General features: G+C 43.6%; 1 protein-coding gene and 1 long non-coding RNA gene across 2 annotated transcripts; both read left to right on the top strand.

The window, feature by feature from the left end:
• The first annotated feature begins 215 nt into the window (after positions 1-215).
• Positions 216-2,565, top strand: LOC124851204. The gene is made up of 3 exons (XR_007032287.1): positions 216-714; positions 1,625-1,713; positions 2,158-2,565. It is a non-coding gene; the product is annotated as an uncharacterized LOC124851204 (long non-coding RNA).
• A 4-nt stretch (positions 2,566-2,569) lies between these two features.
• Positions 2,570-17,689, top strand: gtf3c2 (general transcription factor IIIC, polypeptide 2, beta; the record flags this gene model as incomplete). Its single annotated transcript, XM_047338202.1, has 18 exons — positions 2,570-2,934; positions 3,498-3,616; positions 3,998-4,200; positions 4,378-4,466; positions 4,586-4,663; positions 5,115-5,216; positions 5,413-5,640; positions 5,736-5,847; positions 5,965-6,082; positions 9,741-9,772; positions 9,949-10,078; positions 10,296-10,440; positions 12,984-13,145; positions 13,347-13,425; positions 13,739-13,867; positions 14,087-14,344; positions 14,674-14,781; positions 15,534-17,689. Coding segments are annotated over 18 exons (2,658 nt in total), but the record flags the coding sequence as incomplete, so codon positions are not given.
• Positions 17,690-18,756: the final 1,067 nt, after the last annotated feature.

Below are 18,756 nucleotides of genomic sequence, written 5' to 3'. Positions count from 1 at the left end.
CGATACCAACCCCCTAAATATGTCTTTGTCATCAAGATTCACACATAGTTCTCTAAGAAGTCAACAGAAATGTCAGAAAACCAACAAACCACCCAACAGCCAATCAACATCCAACCAATCAACAACTAACCAACCAGCAGCCAATCAACATCCAACCAATTAACCAACAAACGCCATCACTACATCCTCATAAAGTTTATTCTTATTTCACCTTTCACACATGAAATACATGAAGACGTGTAATGAACATAAAGTGGAAATAAAATCCAGTATGTGAGATAAAATCTGAAGAATAAAACTAATTCACGATGGTAATCAACTGGTGTAAATAAGATTAAAAACCAGTAAGAAGATCATAAACGATGTGTGGAGTCAGTGAGGTTTGAACCCGCGGCTGCTGCAGAGGGTCCCGGTCTCCTGTGTGCCGGTAGGGGGCGGTGTGGAGCAGTAACATGGCGCTGTGAGTGTGGCTGAAATCAGCGAGAATCAACCCGATCAACACCGGAGATGTTTGCTCTTCGCCGCCGGTGAGAGAGGATCGTCCGGAGGCGAGTGTCGCTGGTGTCTGCGCGGCTCCGGACAGTCTCCACGGTGCCGGGCCCGCTCGGCGGACATTGGGATTCGATACCGCGAGACCTGAGACCAGCTTCCCGGGTTCAGTGCGCCGCCTGTCCGCCTCCGCCACCGGGGCAGAGAGTCCCGCAGCCAGGCAGGGTGAGTTATAAACGGTGCCAGCCGTCCCTGCCGGGAACGACTCCCGGTGCCGGGGTCGATTCCTAACACTACAGCAGATCTAACGAGAGAGACAGAAGCGCCACACTCCGCTCGGCCACTGTAACAAGTTAGCTTTAGCAGCGTCTGCTAGCTTAACAGCGTGGCTGCAGGAAAGATGCGAGTCACCGCGAAAACAAACGACTTACAGCAGTTTCTATCAGTTAAAGTCACCCGCTTCTCGCTTCGTTTCGAGTGAGACATTGATGCCGAATCATTAACGGGACTCGAAACATCCAGATTGTGTAATAATTGTGTATGTGTGACTCGTGTGTAGTTGTCAAAGCGGAAGAGAGAATAAAACTGTCACTTTGGTGGACGAGCTTTGGTTTGTCAGGCTCCAGGCAGAGTTTCCATGTGATGGCTGAATCTTCTGTATGTTGTTGGTTCATCAAACACAAGAGATACAAAATGTTAAGCTGCTTCTTTTTCTTCTTTTAAAGAAACAGGCCAAAAAAACAACAATAACTTACTCCACAGTCACTGGCTGTAATACTCCTACTACATTCAGCTTGGACCACAACAAACATTTACAGTACAAATACATGTACCGTGCGTGTACTCGTGACTCAAAACTATCACCTTCAAGACTAAAACCTGGGATTATTGTCATTATTGATTAATCTCTTGATTATTTTTTGCCAAATATTGAAAAATTCCGGCTTCATAAAATAGAGCTGCAGCTGATGACATTGAGAAAGTCAGTCGGGACAAACTGGGAGTATGATGAAATATTACTGCATAATTACAGTCACAGTCACTTAAAGGAAACATGTGTGGTTTAATTTTACAGATGCTGCAGTCAGGTTCACCCAGAAAGTCAATAAGTGTTTGTCTTGGTTCTATGTTTCAGGAACCTGCTCTACACATGAGGAGGCACCAGATCAGACAGCGACAGCACAAGAAACCCAGAGCTGATGGAGTCCACTGACCCTGGACCAGGTTTCTGCTTTTTTCACTTGCTAAGATAAGATCAGTCAATATTGATAATCATCACGTGAAAGGTCACATTATTATTATCTCCGCGAAGGAGCTTATGTTTTCGTCTGTCGGGCTTTGGCGGAGGTATGCGTTCTACTAAGTGAGTTTTTGTGCTTAAACACTTTATCTTTGACATAAAAGATTAATTTGAAAAAAATAAAACCTGATTCATTTGCACAAAATAGTACTTAAAGAATACAAATGACTAATTACTGTGTCATCTGCCATATAATGTAGAATGCAGCTTATAAAAGTAACATTTCACAAATCACAAAACACATGGAATGATCGTTTTGATGAAGCTACAGCATATCTGGCAGTTTTATATATATTTATTATTGTATATTGTTTCCCTTATATAATGTCCAGTACAACTGTGGAATAACACTGCTACTGTCCTCACAGGGCAAGAGAAGCCATCAGTGCAGAATCAGGAACTAACCCCCAGCTCAAGAGGACGGCAACGGAAGAAAAATTCCAAATATGCTGATTTTGAAACTGATGATAAGTCAACTGGGCCAAAAACACCTAGAAAGCGCTCGGGGGGAGGAAGGACACCTTCTAAAACATCTCCGGCAAAGAGTGAAGATGCTAAAAATGCGACACAACCTCCTGCAGATAAAGAAAAAGAAGCAACAGACACAGCAGCTCAAGAGTCTGATGGAAAAACCTCAGAGGAATCTCCGAAAAAGGCGGCGAGAGCCAAGAGGACCCCGTCAAAACAGACTCCCGCAAAAAAGACTCCCGCGAAAAAGACTCCCGCAAAACAGACTCCCGCAAAACAGACTCCCGCAAAACAGACTCCTCAGAAACAGACTCTGGAAACTCTCCAAAAAGACTCCCCAAAAAGTCTCCCGCAAAAAAGACTCCTGCGAAAAAAACTCCCGCAAAAAAAACTCCTGCTAAAAAAACTCCTGCGAAAAAGACTCCTGCCAGAAAAACTCCCGCCAGTAAAACTCCCAATGCTGATGGGGGCTTGGCAACTGGAGAGGATGGAGCTGTAGAGGCTGCGCAGCAGGAGAATGGGACGCCAAAGCCAAAGAGGAAGTATGTAAGAAAGCAGCCTGCACAGGAAACACTGGTGGCAGAAGCACCAGCCGAGGAGGCTCAGGGAGAACATGCAGTTCCACCTGAGGAGACGCTCGGACCGGGCGGCCGCCGCAGGAGAGGTGCAGCTACAGCGTGAGTCATTCGATTTACTGAATTCAGTTACAAACTACGTATGTGAGTCGTATTTTACTTTTCTATCTGATATGTTCTCTCTACACTGCGCTGGAAAACTATTTTACGACAGTGGCCGGAGGCATTATGACTTGTGAACACGATATCTGAACAATGCCTTTAGGGAATTTCGTCAAATTTTGTACAAATGTTCAGTTTGACCTGAGGATGAACTGATTCGATTTTGGTGGTTAAAGGTCAAAGGTTAAGGTTGTTGTGACCTCACAAAGCATTATGTTGACTGACAGTGCACTGGTTGGCGTAGGCATACAACCACCGTGTGGTATTTCTAGTTATTTGAATGATCCCATGTACATTCTTAAAATACCCAAATCAATCTTTGTTTTGTGCCTTTTCTCAGTAAACATCTGTGCTAACTGTTGTGCATAGACAGTGAAACCTGTTGTTCAGTCAGAGCCTATTTAAACTTAAAAGGTAACGTAGGTAAATGCTACATGAGTAATAAATTCTGAAATGGCGATCTAATCAATCTAATCTAGAATAATGTGATTCATCTCTTCCAGAGCCTTGAAGTACCTCCAGATTCTGGCAAAAGAGGTGTTTGGTAATACGAATGATGATTCCCAGCCTGGTGCCAATAGCAAAGTCGACTCAGAGGGGAAAGGTCCCAGAGGAAGCAAAGGTACTGGGACAGTCCTGCTGGTAATCGTTCCCACTTGACTGACGGGTCCATCTCAATGTTGTTGAAACCTTTTTCCAACGAAGTCATGTTTTCAACTTTGCAGAAAGCTTAGCTAGCTGTTAGCCTCTGTTTCTAGACTTTATGCTAAACGAGGCTATAGCTGGATATTTCAGGGGGGGGCGTCAATCTTCTCCACTAATTCATGGAAAGAAAGAAAATAAGTGAACTTCCCCAAATTGATATTTCCTTTAATTATATGTTTTAGTATTTTTTCTGCTTTGAGGAAAACCACCTCACAGGCCACAATGTTCGCACAATATAAGTCGTATACTTCTCGGGGGAGAGGTTATGTACCCTGACATCAATGTTTCGTCTTTGCAGCGCGTAAAGGAAAGAAAAGGAAACGGCGTGCTTCTAACAGCAGCGGTGATGATGATGACGACTTTGTGCCTGGTGCTGAGGAAGACGAGGGTGAGGAGATGGAAGAGGAGGAGGAAGAAGAAGAAGTAGAGGAGTCAGATTTGGACTTAGACTTCGGGAACGCCAGAGGAAGTCCAGCAGTTTTTCACATCAACAGGAACAATGTTAGTAGTTTTCTGATGTTTCCTGTTTCTTTGAAATTACAATTTTGTTGTACTTGTTACTCTGTGCAGTGACAATAAAGTTGAATCTTGTCCTAATCTAAGAATCTGTTTATAGAGATCATCATCTCTGACTTCTCTAAATGTAACTGGACTGTAAATATGGTGTCTTCTCTCCAGCAGATTTACTCCAATGCCAAAACCAAGAACGGCCTCACCATGAGAATCATGGCAAGTGTTTGGAGCAGCTTTGAGACGACCAAGAAATTGTGAGTAGCTGCAGTTACTGCCGCAGTGTGGTTGTTTCTAGTATTGGTAATTTAACTGGTTGTTATTTGTTTCCCCAACACATTCATGGTATGTGATGCGATATGTTTGTGTGTTTTAGCCGTGAGGAGCACTTCAGCAGCTGGGTGTTCCCAGAGTGGGTCCCCTCCACCAGTAACTGGCACCTTGTAGCTCAGAGGTATTTCACCTTTGATGCTGTTTTTGAGGTGCATGACGTAAATGGATGGATGTTTCGTGTGCTGTGCTTTTAACTGTACATTGGTTATCTCACCACTGTAAATTCAAATTAATTTAAATTTCTACCAGATTTTCATCAAATGGACAAAAGAAAATGGACATTTATGTACGTTTCCATCGACTGCTAGTAGGAGCTGTAATAGTCTCCAGTCAGCTGCTGTTAAACCATCGCAGAAGAAGAAGATGAAAAAAACATGACGTAATTAAAAGAGCGCCAATAAAACAATATTCACAATATGATAGAAAATTGCTGAAATGGAAACACACCAATTCTGATTTGATTGGGAACTTAAAAACTCTCGGCTTGTCTGTATTGTGCCCTGGTTAGTGTCTTAAACCTCTTCTACAAGTTAGTTTACTGTGTGTTTTCATGTGTCTTCCATGGGACTCAGTGATGTGGAGAAGTACCTGCCCCAGGAGCTTCGTTCAGCTGCTTTCAAAGTGTCCAGAGACGGCCTTGGTGAGGAGGAGACGTCTTTTCAAAGTCTCAACCGGTGAGAAAGATCTTCATCAAAACATTGATTCTTACTGAAGTTATCCACTGGACAAATGTGGCTGAACACTAGTTATAGAAGTATGTGTGAATCTGGTTGATCTAAAAGTCAGATCTGGTTGTTTTTTTTAAGGTAAATGGAGAAAATAGTCCTTGGTTCTTGTTTCTAAAGCGTTTCTGTGAATGTACCTGACCAGGTTTGAGGCAGTGCCTGCTCACACAGAACGCTGGGACATGCTGCTGTATGCGGGGGGGCCCGTCTGGGCCATGGAGTGGTGCCCGACACCGGATGGAGCTCCGGCCACACAGTACATCGCGGTGGCCTGCCATCGAGGCATGGACGACCAGCACTACGTCAACAAGACGTACACGGGACCCGGACTCATTCAGCTGTGGGACGTGGGCAAGATGGAGTACAACAGCAGGTACACATGATGTTTCAAACTGTAGTGTTTCCTCCTCCTTTGCTTGTTTGCGATGCATCTTGTTCTCAGTCTTTACCTCCGTCTGGTCTCTGCAGCCCGGACTCTCAGCCGGCCCTGGCTTACGGCTTAGCTCAGGACAAAGGCTTCATCTGGAATCTGAAGTGGTGTCCTGCTGGAGGCTGGGAGCTCCCCAGCTGTGGCAGAAAGGTGAGGTGCTTTCAAAGTGGGCTTCGACCAAAGTGACTCCTTGGGAAAGCCAGTAGATTTGGTTTGGTGTTTATAGCTAAACATTATGTGACGTTTTTTAATTGTGCACCTCCGAAGGCTCCCTTCCTGCCCAGACTGGGTCTTCTAGCTGCTGCCTCCTCGTCCGGCGTGGTCACCATCTACAGCCTCCCCCACCCTGCCGCGCTGCATTCCAACAAGAAGCTCCCTGACTCTGGTGAGGCTGAGACACAACCTCCTTAACTCTAAAAAGGTCCTGACTCGAGCAGATTCACACACCCAGACGATGTTGTGCGTCTGGGTGCTCAGCAGAGGGCAGTGTTGTCTTTCTGAAGCCTGCAGTGGGTCTGTGGATTGTGTGATTCCTGCTGTTTCCTGTGAAGTCACGTGACTGCAGCACCACAGAGCTCAATTAGTGGTGATTCCTGGATCACCTATAAAATGTCAACCAGCAAAGTGAAGTGAAGATGCAGAGGCTGGTGGAACTTTAAAGAGGGAAAGTGAATTGTGTCATTTATTATTATTATTATTGATTTATTTTCTCAATTACCTGGTGAATCTGCTTTGGTCCAAAACATATCTGAAGACAATTGAACAATGGTCGTCGAAACTCTTTAAGTGACGATGAGTAAAAACCTTAAAATATTCAGTTTACAATCATCAAAAACAGAGAAAAGCAGAAAATAATTTAATTTCTCCAAGAAAAATGGCTTCAATGATTAATTGTCTATCAAAAATACTTGCTGATTCATTTTCTGACGATGGACTAATCGATAAACAGTTTGAGCCCCTGTGATGATTTGATGATTTTCATCAATAACGTGATTAACTCAAACCTAAGTATGAAATCCATCAAACAGCATCACACCAGTCATGGACATCATTAACTGAACCAGATATCATATTCAATAGTAGGACAGTGTCCACGAGGGGTGTGTCTGTGTTGTGTGCTCGGAGGCTATCAAACAGTTTAATGCTGCTTCAACAAGGGGAGAAGTGAATCGCTCCTCTGAGAGTTCTGAACACACACACACACACACACACACACACACACACACACACACACACACACACACACACACACACACACACACACACACACACACACACACACACACACACACACACACACACACACACACACACACACACACAGTGCTCCAGGAGTGTATATATGCTGACATTATGGATGGTGGGGCCTGTGGTCCAGTCCATTCAGATCACTGCGTCAGCTGCCTCTGGGGCTCCGCTGATGGAACGCTGTATGAATGAGATTAATGGCGACCTCGTGGGCCACATCCATCATGCACACAAAGCTGTTTATATCTACACATTTGTGTGTTGATCTGCCTGCGACTGCCCTCGGGCACGGACTGATCTGAACCACTACACCAGTCTGAGACCACAGCATCTCAGAACACCTGAGATTAGATCAACACAACCGTCTCACATCCCATCCACACGTGTCTGTGGGTCACATCTTGTCTGTGGTTGTGTAACATGAAGATTGGCTGATTGTTGTGTGCAGATTTTCATGCTGAATTTTATTCTCACAGTTTTAAACCACATGAGATTAAATTCTTGATTAAATGTGAATAACTCTATGATCTATCTAATCCAGCTGCGCTCACGATTATTTTATGCCACACGTGTCTTTGCTAAGGTTGAAGAGCACCGTGTATTGGTATTTAATTGACATACGTTGTATTGGATGATTCTAATGTATTACACTTGGTTTTATGATTAAGAAATACTTTCAGTGCTGTAGTTAGGACATGAAAGCTCTATAAAGCCTGACATTTACACTCTTTGTTTTTTCCCTTTTCCCCCGTAGCTTCATGGCCGATAGTTTCCATTTTATTTTGTGGCCATGGGTCATTGGGTCTGTTTTCCAAAGAGCGACTCTGTCAGCCGCTTGCTTCCAACCATAGGTTATGGTTATTGGATAGAAAGGTTGCAGAGCGCTCACATTAGAAGACGCTGTGTCCTGAACACATAGACTGATGACCGCAGAGCCAGACTTGGACTTGGACTAAAACCGAGCTTTTCAATATGGTTTTCATACAAACGCTGCTTCAAAGGGTTCCCCACACACAGGAATATACTTAGTAAATACTTAATTACTCAATATGCTTAAAATCACAGTCTAAAAATATCGCATTTAGCTTCTAGAAAATCTACCATCTGTTTTTTTTTTTTAAATCATTGAACGCTAGATTTACCACATATACAGAGGACGGGACCTCAATGTCTTCAGTGGCTGCTACAACCACACGAGTGGTATCCGGGTGGTCAGTGTATATAGAACTGTAAATGTCTGCTGTTTGCACTTGAGCCTCAGAGTGATGAGGTCAACCAGTGGATTGGTTTTTACAACAAACCTTGAGGAGCACCCAGAAACATGCAGGATGTTTTTCAACGAGATCCATGAAATCTGAAAAACGCCAGATGTTAAAGAACATGATCTGGATCCAGACCATAATGTAAAAGTCTCTTTCCTGACCCGTCCTGCCTCCTTCCACCATGTTCTGTGGTCTCCGTCCAGCAGTTTTAGTGAAATCCTGCTAACAGACATACTCACAGAAACTCATCATGTGGTGGTTGTGGGTAGATGTTGAATTTCTTTAGTCCTCCATAGTTTGCTCGCTGGCTCTGCAGCCACATGTCATTTTGAGCTGCTGAACTTTATTCTACCGACTTGACTGTTGTTTTTTATTTATCTCATATACTGTATGTTGAAGTGACCCCAGAGAGCGGACACAGGTGTAGAGACGGTGAAAGCACCAAGTGACAAAATGACCAGTGAATTTCTTCATAGCGTTTTTTTCCTGCTTCTCTTAGCCGTCACAAGATGAGTGCTAATTGAAAACAGATTAGCTGTCCTGCGTGGAAATGATTTCTCTGGGTTTCCATATCAGCTGAAAGGGTTAAGGGTGAAATTGGCTTGGGCGGGGGTTAAACGGGGCGTGGGCCTGTCTTCCCCACCGGCCCGGCGCTGTTTGCGACAGATAATTATAAATGGCTTTTGTCCGCCCAGTCGCCAGAATGAATGAGCAAGTGACTGAGAAGAGGAGCTGCAGAATTGTCGGGGGGGGGGGTGGCGACGAGAGGAAGGAGGAGGAAAAAGACAAAAGGGAGAATGTGAGACGCTGAAGTGAATGCACATAATTTACAGTGCCGTTCTCCATCAGACAAGGATCTATAATTGAAATGACAAAGAAGATGCATCACCGAGCCAGTTGTTAGTGTTGGAAGCTATGAATTTAAGGCCTAGTAGCGGACACCTCGTGTATCCCGACGCTGTCAATCATCCAGGACTTATTTTTGGGAGGGGGGCGGGGGGGGTCACAGGGAGGCCAAGTGAATGTGCTTTAGTGTGTGTAGTACTTTTATTCATTATTTAATGGTTGTTGCCTCTGTTGTTCCTCTTCAGGACGTGAGGGTGTGAGTTCGCAGGTGGTGTTTGGTTTGGATGAGGGTAACATCAACTGCATTAATATTAATTAACCCAAACCCTGTGTATGATGCCAGATAATCACCATCATCAGTCACATCAAACTGTGCTCATCACACGGGAGATGAAACGGTGTGAAAATGCCAACCACCAGGGGGCGATCAAGATGATTTGGCTTCACTTTTGAGAGCCCCCATATCCTGTATGGATGAAACCCACATTAGCTTTCCTGAAAAAACTCTTTGGAGTTTACTTAAAACTGATTTTTACATGGTTTGCCCCAGTGGCTATAAAGCAGACTTACATCCAAAGCTCAATTCCAGCTTTTTGTTCTATGAAATTGTTCCGATTTGAAAGCTTAGCTTTAATAATCATCAATAATAAACACATTAAAAATGGTGATTCATGTGTCTTTCCACAGGAGATGCAAACCAGCAGCTGCCGATATACCAGGTAGGCCCCTGTCACACTCCTCTCCCTGTTAAATCGTATCCAATTTCACATAAGCTGATTTAAAACATAACATTATATAAAGTATAAGACAATACCCAACGATAAAATGTATCATCCAACTCTGCGTGGTTGTATCTGAAGCTGTGTTTGTTGTCGTGCTTCCTGTTGTTCTGCAGGCGGACGCCGTGTTAACGCTGAAACTCGGCTCCCTCAAAGCCCCTCGCCAGGAAAACAGTGGACAGGTCCTGTCCATGGACTGGCTGCCTGAGAAACCACACAATATAATAGCTATTGGATTCTACGACGGTATGAATGGATTTCTTGCGGATGTTCTTGATGAATTGGTTCAGTGTCTGAAAGACCAAAACAAATGAGCAGCCTGGATCCCGTCAGGTTCATCTGTACCTGACGAACACAAACATGATTCACTGGTGTCTGTTGCACGTTAGAAGAATATAATCCATTATTGTCTTTGCCCGCGTCGTCAGTGCATCACACTCTTTCTGCTGGTCTCTGTCTCCAGGTGTCGTCGGCCTTTGGGATCTGTCCACTAAGTCTACGTTGCTGCAGATGCGAGAGTCGGACGGTTCGCTGACTCTGCTGCCCTTTCGATGCTTACTTGCCCACGATCACGCTGTCCGGGCGCTGGCCTTCTGTCCCGCCTCCAGGTAAATGTTAGGTTATGTTCATTTGTGTCCCCGTGCCGGCGATTTCCAGGTTGTCCGTCCATTCCACTGTTTTGAACACGATATCTTCACAACACCTCGAGGGAATCCTATCAAATTTGGCACAAATGTTCACTTAGACTAAATCGAGTAACTGATTGTATGTTAATCAAAGTGTAAGATTCATAACAAGACTATTACATTTTCCATTTACGTCTGTTTTCACGTGGTCATTCGTTCTCGTGCCAAGCTGTTGACTCATTTAACGTCATTGAATCGCTCTCCGGATAAAATGCTTCTGACTTCTGAGTCCGAAAACCTGTAATTTATTGAGCAACAACTCAGCTTGTCACTGCATCACATAGAATTATGACTCATGAATAGTGAATGGTTGCGTTAGTGTTTTATTGCCGTGTCTGGGATCATGTTGTAAATCAGCCGAGAGAAAAAGTGTATCTGTAAAATCTTTTTTCATTATAAAATCAGTTTCTATCAGCATTAAAAAACCCTCGAGCAAAAAAGAAGAGAGAAATAATTGCTTGGATCTGTTGATGTTCCCCCCCCCCATCTGCTTCAGTTTGGCACTTTTATTCACGAGCCTTTAAAAAGTGGGTTGAAGGCAGCTCAGGTTCTTTGCTGCCAAAAAAGCAGCAGAATAAATCCTGAGCACAGAGAGTTGTGCAGAAGTTTGGCAGAAGGGCCGTTGCTCCAGTGTGTTCAGGCACTAATTCATAATGTAGGGTACAAGGCCTCGTGTGCAGCCACGTCCTCTCTGAGCCGGCACCATTTAAATGAGGTAGCCTCACTTATCTCTGCACATGCACCGACCTTCAGGCTCGAATCATCTCCAGTGAGATCTTCTGTAAACTCATCGTCCTGTGGGGAACATTTATGGATATCTCCTTCCTTCAGAGAACACAGTGAACTCTTTTCAATGCTACTTATTCTCTTTGGATGTTTTTAGCTTCTTCTAAGTAAAGAAATAATGAATGACATGTAGGTTTCTGAATGCTTTCTTGGATTAAAAGAGAATAATCGATAATTAGATGTAGATTTTGTATCCTTAAGTCATTGATAAGAAGCTCAGTTTGACTTTAGAATGATTTGGGGGGACCTGGAGGAACATGAGCATGTAGAGTGAAGACTGACTGTCCACTATCTGATATGTAATTAAAGGCCACAGCTCAAGATTCCATGTTAACCTTCGTAGGAGCCGTCTCACTCCATTACTCAGCTGATGTATGTGTAGATGGGGGTCATTTACATCACCCGTGTCCGCCACAAGGATTCACTGACGACACTGATCCGCAGTGCGTGTCAGCATCGGGGCTGAAGCAATAACCCCGGTCCAAATTGGCTTTTTATTAAAAATCTGATATTGGCCAGTCGGTGTGTCCAGTGGTCCCACGTCTCCTCTCCAGTAAAATCTGCAGTGGAAAGAAATCTGCACAATCATCTTCTGAGGTGAGGACGGGCGACCTGGAAAATGATTAACTCAGCGTTTAGCGTCACGTGATGCAAACGGCTTCACGGACGGTTTTCTGCCTTGACGTGATTCAAGAGTTTGGGAGAAGTAGGGAAATTAGTTTTTAAAGAAGGTTTTAGTTTATTTAAAAGAAAGTTTTAAGGTTTCTGATTTGATCGTCTTTCAAACTCTTCATCCATCAGTTTGACCTTCAGTTACAGTGTCAGCGGTGATTCCCCCCCCCCTGTCTGTTGGTTTGTTTACATACATTCCTGTAGATAATTAATGTTGTCATTCACATCCCTGCATTATTGTTGGTCTGCCGCCAGATCCGAGGCTAATTTGATGAACAGCCGTGTTCCCCCGTCCGTTTTCTGTCATCCGTCAGTGTCGACTCGTGGTTTTCTGTGAAGGCAGATCTGAAAGTTATGGAGCCGCGGCTGAATAACAAGATTAATCCTGCAGCCGAGAGAGAGTGAGGAGGACAAACATCTTGTCTGGATCACTGCTTTTTAATTACACAGCCATGTTGAGAGAGATAAAACTACCTCCTCTCTCTCTCTCTCTCTCTCTCTCTCTCTCTCTCTCTCCCCTCTCTCTCTCTCTCTCTCTGTCTGTTCCACTTCTCACCTGAACTCTTTGTCATCCCTTCTCCTCTTCCTCTCTCTCTCTCTCTCTCTCTCTCTCTCTCTCTCTCCCTCCCTCTCCTCTACTCTCTCTCTCTCTCTCTCTCTCTCTCTCTCCCCCCCTCTCTCTCTCTCCCTCCCTCTGTTCCACTTCTCACCTGAACTCTTTGTCATCCCTTCTCCTCTTCCTCTCTCTCCACATTCATACACCGCTGTGTGTTTCTGACACAGTGAAATCCGGTTGCATTGATTGCTCTGTCTTCATTTGTTCTACGGCCGACGCCGCTGTCCCATTTGATCAATGCTGGTGTGATGATGTATTTCAGATCAGCGTTCAAGCCTTTTTCCTCTGGCGGGAAAAATCACGTATTGCTTCTCGCCATTAAATCAAAAAACGGACAGTGACTCTTCTTTGCATCTTTCAAGTTGTCAAACTCTGTGTCTGTTTGTCTCAGGAACCTGTTGGTGACAGCAGGAGAAGATCGCTACATGAAGACGTGGGACCTGAAGAGGCTCGATCACCCAGTCACTGTTCAGAAGCGCTATCTGACCAATGAGATCCACTGGCCGTTGAATGCGCCGGGCTACCTGGTAGCCCAGGATGCCGCCTACGTAGCGTAAGAAGAACTTTACACTTAACACTGTTCCAGGACCTTCGTCGTGTTAAACTCACATTGGATGAGCTTTGTCTGTAATTGGCATCTAAGATTGAGGCGATGGAAGAATCAGACCGTTTTATGAATCCTACATCTCTCCTTTCCTTTCTTCCTACCTCTCATTGTTCATTCTGTCGGTGTTATGTTTTTGAATTTATTTAGGAAGGGTTCCCACGGAGTCCACTTCTTTGACCATTACATGCAAAGTGTCTACGCAGTTCCTCGGACCGGCAGCCTGTGGGTGAGCGTGACTCAGTATTTCAACTTATACTTATTTATTAACCCACTAATGATGAATATGTATGTCACATACTTAAAGAACATGAAGACGCCTGTTCATCATAAGGAAGGATTCATATTTTTGGTCTTTTCATGATTTTTAGACAAATCAAGATGTTAAATTGTTCTTATACCTCAAACTCTCTTTAAATGTCTTGATTTCACTGTAGCTCGTTTAGTTTTCTCCCCTGAAAGTTACAGTCAGTTCGTATTGGGCCAAAAAAACCTTTCTTCATTTCACCAGTGCTGATTGGTCTGTTTCCGTTCTCCTGCAGTCCTTGTCTTACACTGATTGGATGAACAGCGTGGTGACAGCGGACAGTCTCGGCGAGTTGATCTTCGCCATTTTGCCTCCGATAAGCCACAGCTCTCCGTACATCAAACGCACGATAGAGAGACGATTTGTAAGTTTACAGTTTCTTTTGTTTCTGTCCTAACTGACTCTGTTTTAACTCTAAGATAATAATTCAAATTTAAAATGATATTCAGACAGCTCGACCTTATCTGTGTTTCCTGTATTATTAAACACCTGAAATAAAAATAAACACATTCTTTTGAAATAACTGTCAAAACTCAAACTGTACAGTTAAAACACTAGATTGAATATGTTATATTTTCTTCAGCCCATATACATAACGTCTCTGGTGCCTCACGCTACAACTGAGGAAGAAACTCCGGAGATGGGAGGAGCAGCGGAGGAGGAGGAGGGAGGAGGAGAGGTGGGAGAACAAGATCCTGGATCCGAAGCAGGGGATGAGAACGTGGATGAAAACGGAAGAGAAGGACGAAGAGGTCGAAACAACACAAGTCCCCCTCTGCGGTTCCAGACGTACAAAGAGGCTTCGAAGAAATACTGCCTCCACCACTCAGACGGCAACATGGTGCGTACACTGAGAACGACCTGTATCTGCTGACCTCCTCAAAGCTCAAGTCACAAAGGGCCTCGCACAAGGCAGCACATAAAAACAACCGAGTAATTAAAGGAATGAAAAGGTCAATTAACGACCTTATTAGGTTTATATATAAATGATTGTGATGATTTATTTAATCTGGATAAAGATATCAGAGCTTTTCCTTCAGATGATCCTTTGATTATTATTGTGATATATATATATTTCACCAACAATCTCTAACTTCCTGTCTATTCATTCATTCATCAGCTTTATTGAAACTAATTCTTTCACTGAAAATGCTCATCCCCGACTTCCAGCTCAGCTTCGTAGGAAGCGAGAAGCAAGCGACCTGGAAACACATGAAAGACACGGAACTGAAGACGGTGATGAACATGGACGAGATGCAACTGGCCGCACTGCACAAGGTATCAAACACACACGGCGACACACCGTCAGACTCCCGCTGCACCTCAACACGTTGATGAAGAAGAGAAGGATAGACAGCAGCACTGAAGAGGAAAGGAAAGGAAAGAGAGATAAGTGATGGCAGAGGAGCCTCTTCCTCCCTCGTTCTCCTCCTCTGATGGGCGGCTATAAAGACGGGCGGAATGTAATGATGTGTAAAATGAGAAAAATGTCACCCTCAGAGGAGGGAGGGAGGGGGAGATGGAGAGCAGCCATTTGAGGATTTGATGTGTTTAATTTTAAGAGCGGCAGAGTGGTGGGTGTCGGCGGCGTGCCCTCTGGGATGAGATGATGGACGGACACTTCACGGGACAATCTCAAAAAACAAAACGCCATCGGCTGCGTGACTGGATCTTCTGTCTGAAGGGGATAAATGGATTAGACGGGGCGAGAGAGTGACTTGAGAGAAAAAAGAGAAGAAGAGAGGCACACCTGAAGGATTTATAATGATGAAGAGGGGGATAGATGAAGGAGGAGGCGGGGGTGTTGACCTGCTGAGAGCTGCAGCTGAGTCATTCACACAGGAGGGACTATTAAATCATCATATTAATAAGAATAATCCAAGTTAAATGACGACTAAATGTCCCAGAACTTCCTGCAACTTATCAATCACATGTGTTGTTCTGATTTTAAGATGTTCCTGATGGTTTGAGGTCTGGAGCTACAATGACTTTTAGGAAACGTTCATTTCTCCTCCTCCTCTTCTCCTCAGGTGCGTTTCAACCCAAACATGAGCTGCCACATCTGGGTGGCGTCGGGAGGCCAGACGGGGCTGGTCCGCCTGAACTGCCTCAGGAGCATGATCAGCCCCAAGATCAAGAACAAGATCAGGGGGAACCAGGCCCAGTTCAACGCACTGTACTCGCCAACAGACCAGACGGGGCCCGTCCAGGCCGAGGCTGAGCAGCTATAGCAGGAGCTGAGCTGCGGGACCAGAAGGTGGATCACACTGTTACACGGGTGTTTGGCTGCAAAAGAAACAAACCTGCAAAAAAAAAAAAACGAGTCATTAGCACCAATGTACATTTACTGTTTATCATATTTCAAATGGCTTAAAATGATCGAACGCAGCATTTTTAAATTCAAGCAGAAGGAATTAAATGATCAGCCAGTTGAAAGTCAAACTGTCATGAAACTCTTCCCGTGGGAATTCTGCCTGAAAGTGTTTGAGGTTCACGTGGAGGCGCAGGTAGGTTTATCTTCCGCAGACCGAACCGAGCTTCACTCCGCACCAAACGTCTCACGGACATATTGTTTTAGTCCTTTTACACATTGGGCAGTTAGAGCAGTTGGCAGTGCCTTGTTTAAAACACTCATTTATTATTGATCCCTAGTAGATCAAGTTCGGTTTCTGTTCGCTCCAGTTTCTCTTATTTGGCAGCGAGTCGACCGTTGGCAGCGGTGGAATCAGAATCCGGCTCATTATCATCCACTCTCACCGTCGTAAAGTCAACCCTCAGGAAAAGTGGTGAGCACCTGCTGCCGTTTGCTCCATGGAGATAAATTCATCAATGACAACACGTACGTTTAAAACGGTTTTGCTCGGAGGATCATAACGACTCAAAGGATTCATTTCAACCTCGTGTTTTTCTCCTAAACGTGTTGTTCTACTTTGTTCTTCCTCTACATCTGTGGAAAATAAGCCAGGTTGGAAGAATCGGTTCCTCAACAACAACGACAGTCCACTTTAATTCAATCAAGCAAATTGCACACGTTCACGGATCAGTCCCCTAAACACGGCTGATATTTTCCTCTGAACATCCATTAATGAATTCCTGAGAAATAAGTGGTGTCAGACATCAGAAGACTTCCTACCTCTTAATGTTAAAGAAAGTGAAAGAATCCTTGGATCTGCCCCCAAATTTAACCTTTTCTTTCTTCGCCCGTTTCTCTTCCTTTCACCGAGTTTGATGAAAATCCGTTCTGTAGTTTTTTATTTATTTTTTTACATAATCAAACGTATGAGTAAATAACCTCGGAGGTGAATCTCCCTCCGACCGGCAGTGGTTACAGGACGTCGGCCGTGACATCACCGACGTGCGTGTTTACGTTACATTATTTTGACAAAGTGTTCGTTCATAACCAGCGACACATTCCGTTGTGTTCCACGTGATCTTGAGTTTTCAGATTTCTTGCCTTATTAGAACGTCAGTGTCGTATTGAACTTGGATCAGAACCACTTGGGCTGGTTTTGTTTCCAGACTCTTCGCCTTAAGACTCTTTTGACAGCAAAAGATATTCACGATAAACATTCTGGTTCTGTTCTCCTGCCCCTCAGAACCCCCGAGTTTCAGATCATCATCACCACCGGGGGAAAGTCCCGGGTCGTTAGGATCATTCACGCCGTTGTATTTTTGTAATTGATTATTTTTCTCAACAACTCAGGCTTTAGCTGAGTGGAAATACTTGAATATTTTTTATTGTGACTCCGCTGGATGTAATGTTGAGAAGTTTTAAGGTCTTTTTCCCCCCCACGAATTTGTTTGTTTCTTTACCTGTTGAATTTATTCCTGTTGTTATTCTGATATTTCAAACATTTTAATTCAGTTTGCAGCTCAGTGAAATTATTATAATTTATTTTTCAGCATCTACAAAAACATTTAAATATGTAAATATTTACAGACGTGACAGGTTCATTTAAGGGTATTGGTCTATTTTTTCTAATAACTTACAACTTTAATTGACAGTTTCTGAATTAGTTTTAATAAACACAATGATAATGTTGTCAGCCATGATAATAGTTACTGACAATATTATTGCAACATGTAATTCATAAAAGTATCAGACTGTACAGGACCTGCTCTTATTCAGTTTTTCTGTGTTATGTTTTTTTAATGAAAATATTTCAATAAATGATTAAGATTCTAATTTCATGCCTCGTAATAATCCAGTCTCTCTCTCCATCATCTGCAGTCTTTTATTTCACTTTACAAAAATCTCTTGCCACACACACAAAAATGAAATATCAAACATCACAGACGTGACGAGTGGGTTTACGCATCATCACCAGCACACGGAGACAAAGGACTTTTCAAAGGCCGATTGTACACGGACGGTGAATGTATTTACACAAGTATACACAAAATCATACACAGAAAATACACAATATTTGACATATTTACAACAGCCACAAACGTACATTTGTCACGGGCACGATACAGAGAGCATTCTCAAACGGTAGACTTCCATAGTGAACAAACGGGAACGGTGGTTTCCTGGAATTAAATGAACTTTTATCAGAGTCTAGCTGCAGTTTAACACTTCAGCCAGTTTGTGCGATATCAAAACTACAGTGAAATGCATTGGTCTTCATTACATTCAGTTAGTTTTGACTCATCGCTGCTGGGTCCACATATATATTCTGCTTTCCTCTGACTTTAAAGGGAAAGAATTATGTAAATATACAGTTTATCCTTAGAAATGGTGAAAATACAGAATTTTTAAAGAAGAGAATTTTTCTCTTCGATTAATCGTCCGCATGGTCTATCAACACGTTTTGATTGGCAGTTGAACAAGAAACTTTTGACTGTACATGATATTAGGTAACAGCAAACAACCATGCACGCTATTTGGATCTGGATGGAAGTGGACGAGGTGTTTACAATGTACAATGTCCTGTTCTTTGAAAAAACAAACCCACTTATCATCAACACTACAAGCACGTGGACCGGCTCATGGGCTGTTCTTATTGGTGCAAACGATAGAAATGATTATTACTCGAGTCCCAAACGCTGACCAACCAACGCCAGGGAACGGGATGAAGCTCCAGAAAAATGCTGCTGGTCTTTATGGGCAACCAGAGGATGAGTCCTTATTATATTGATGATGACAGCGGTCGCACCACCATATGCCATTTGAAAATACTACCATTCAAATACTACTTTCATTATCTCGTTTCCCTTCTAAATTAAACAATGTCCCTCAGGTCAAATCCT

This window comes from Hippoglossus stenolepis, chromosome 20 (genome assembly GCF_022539355.2).
Source record: "Hippoglossus stenolepis isolate QCI-W04-F060 chromosome 20, HSTE1.2, whole genome shotgun sequence".
Lineage (NCBI taxonomy): Eukaryota > Metazoa > Chordata > Actinopteri > Pleuronectiformes > Pleuronectidae > Hippoglossus > Hippoglossus stenolepis.
Note: the sequence above shows the minus strand (reverse complement) of the source record. Positions and strands in the feature narration are given on the sequence as shown.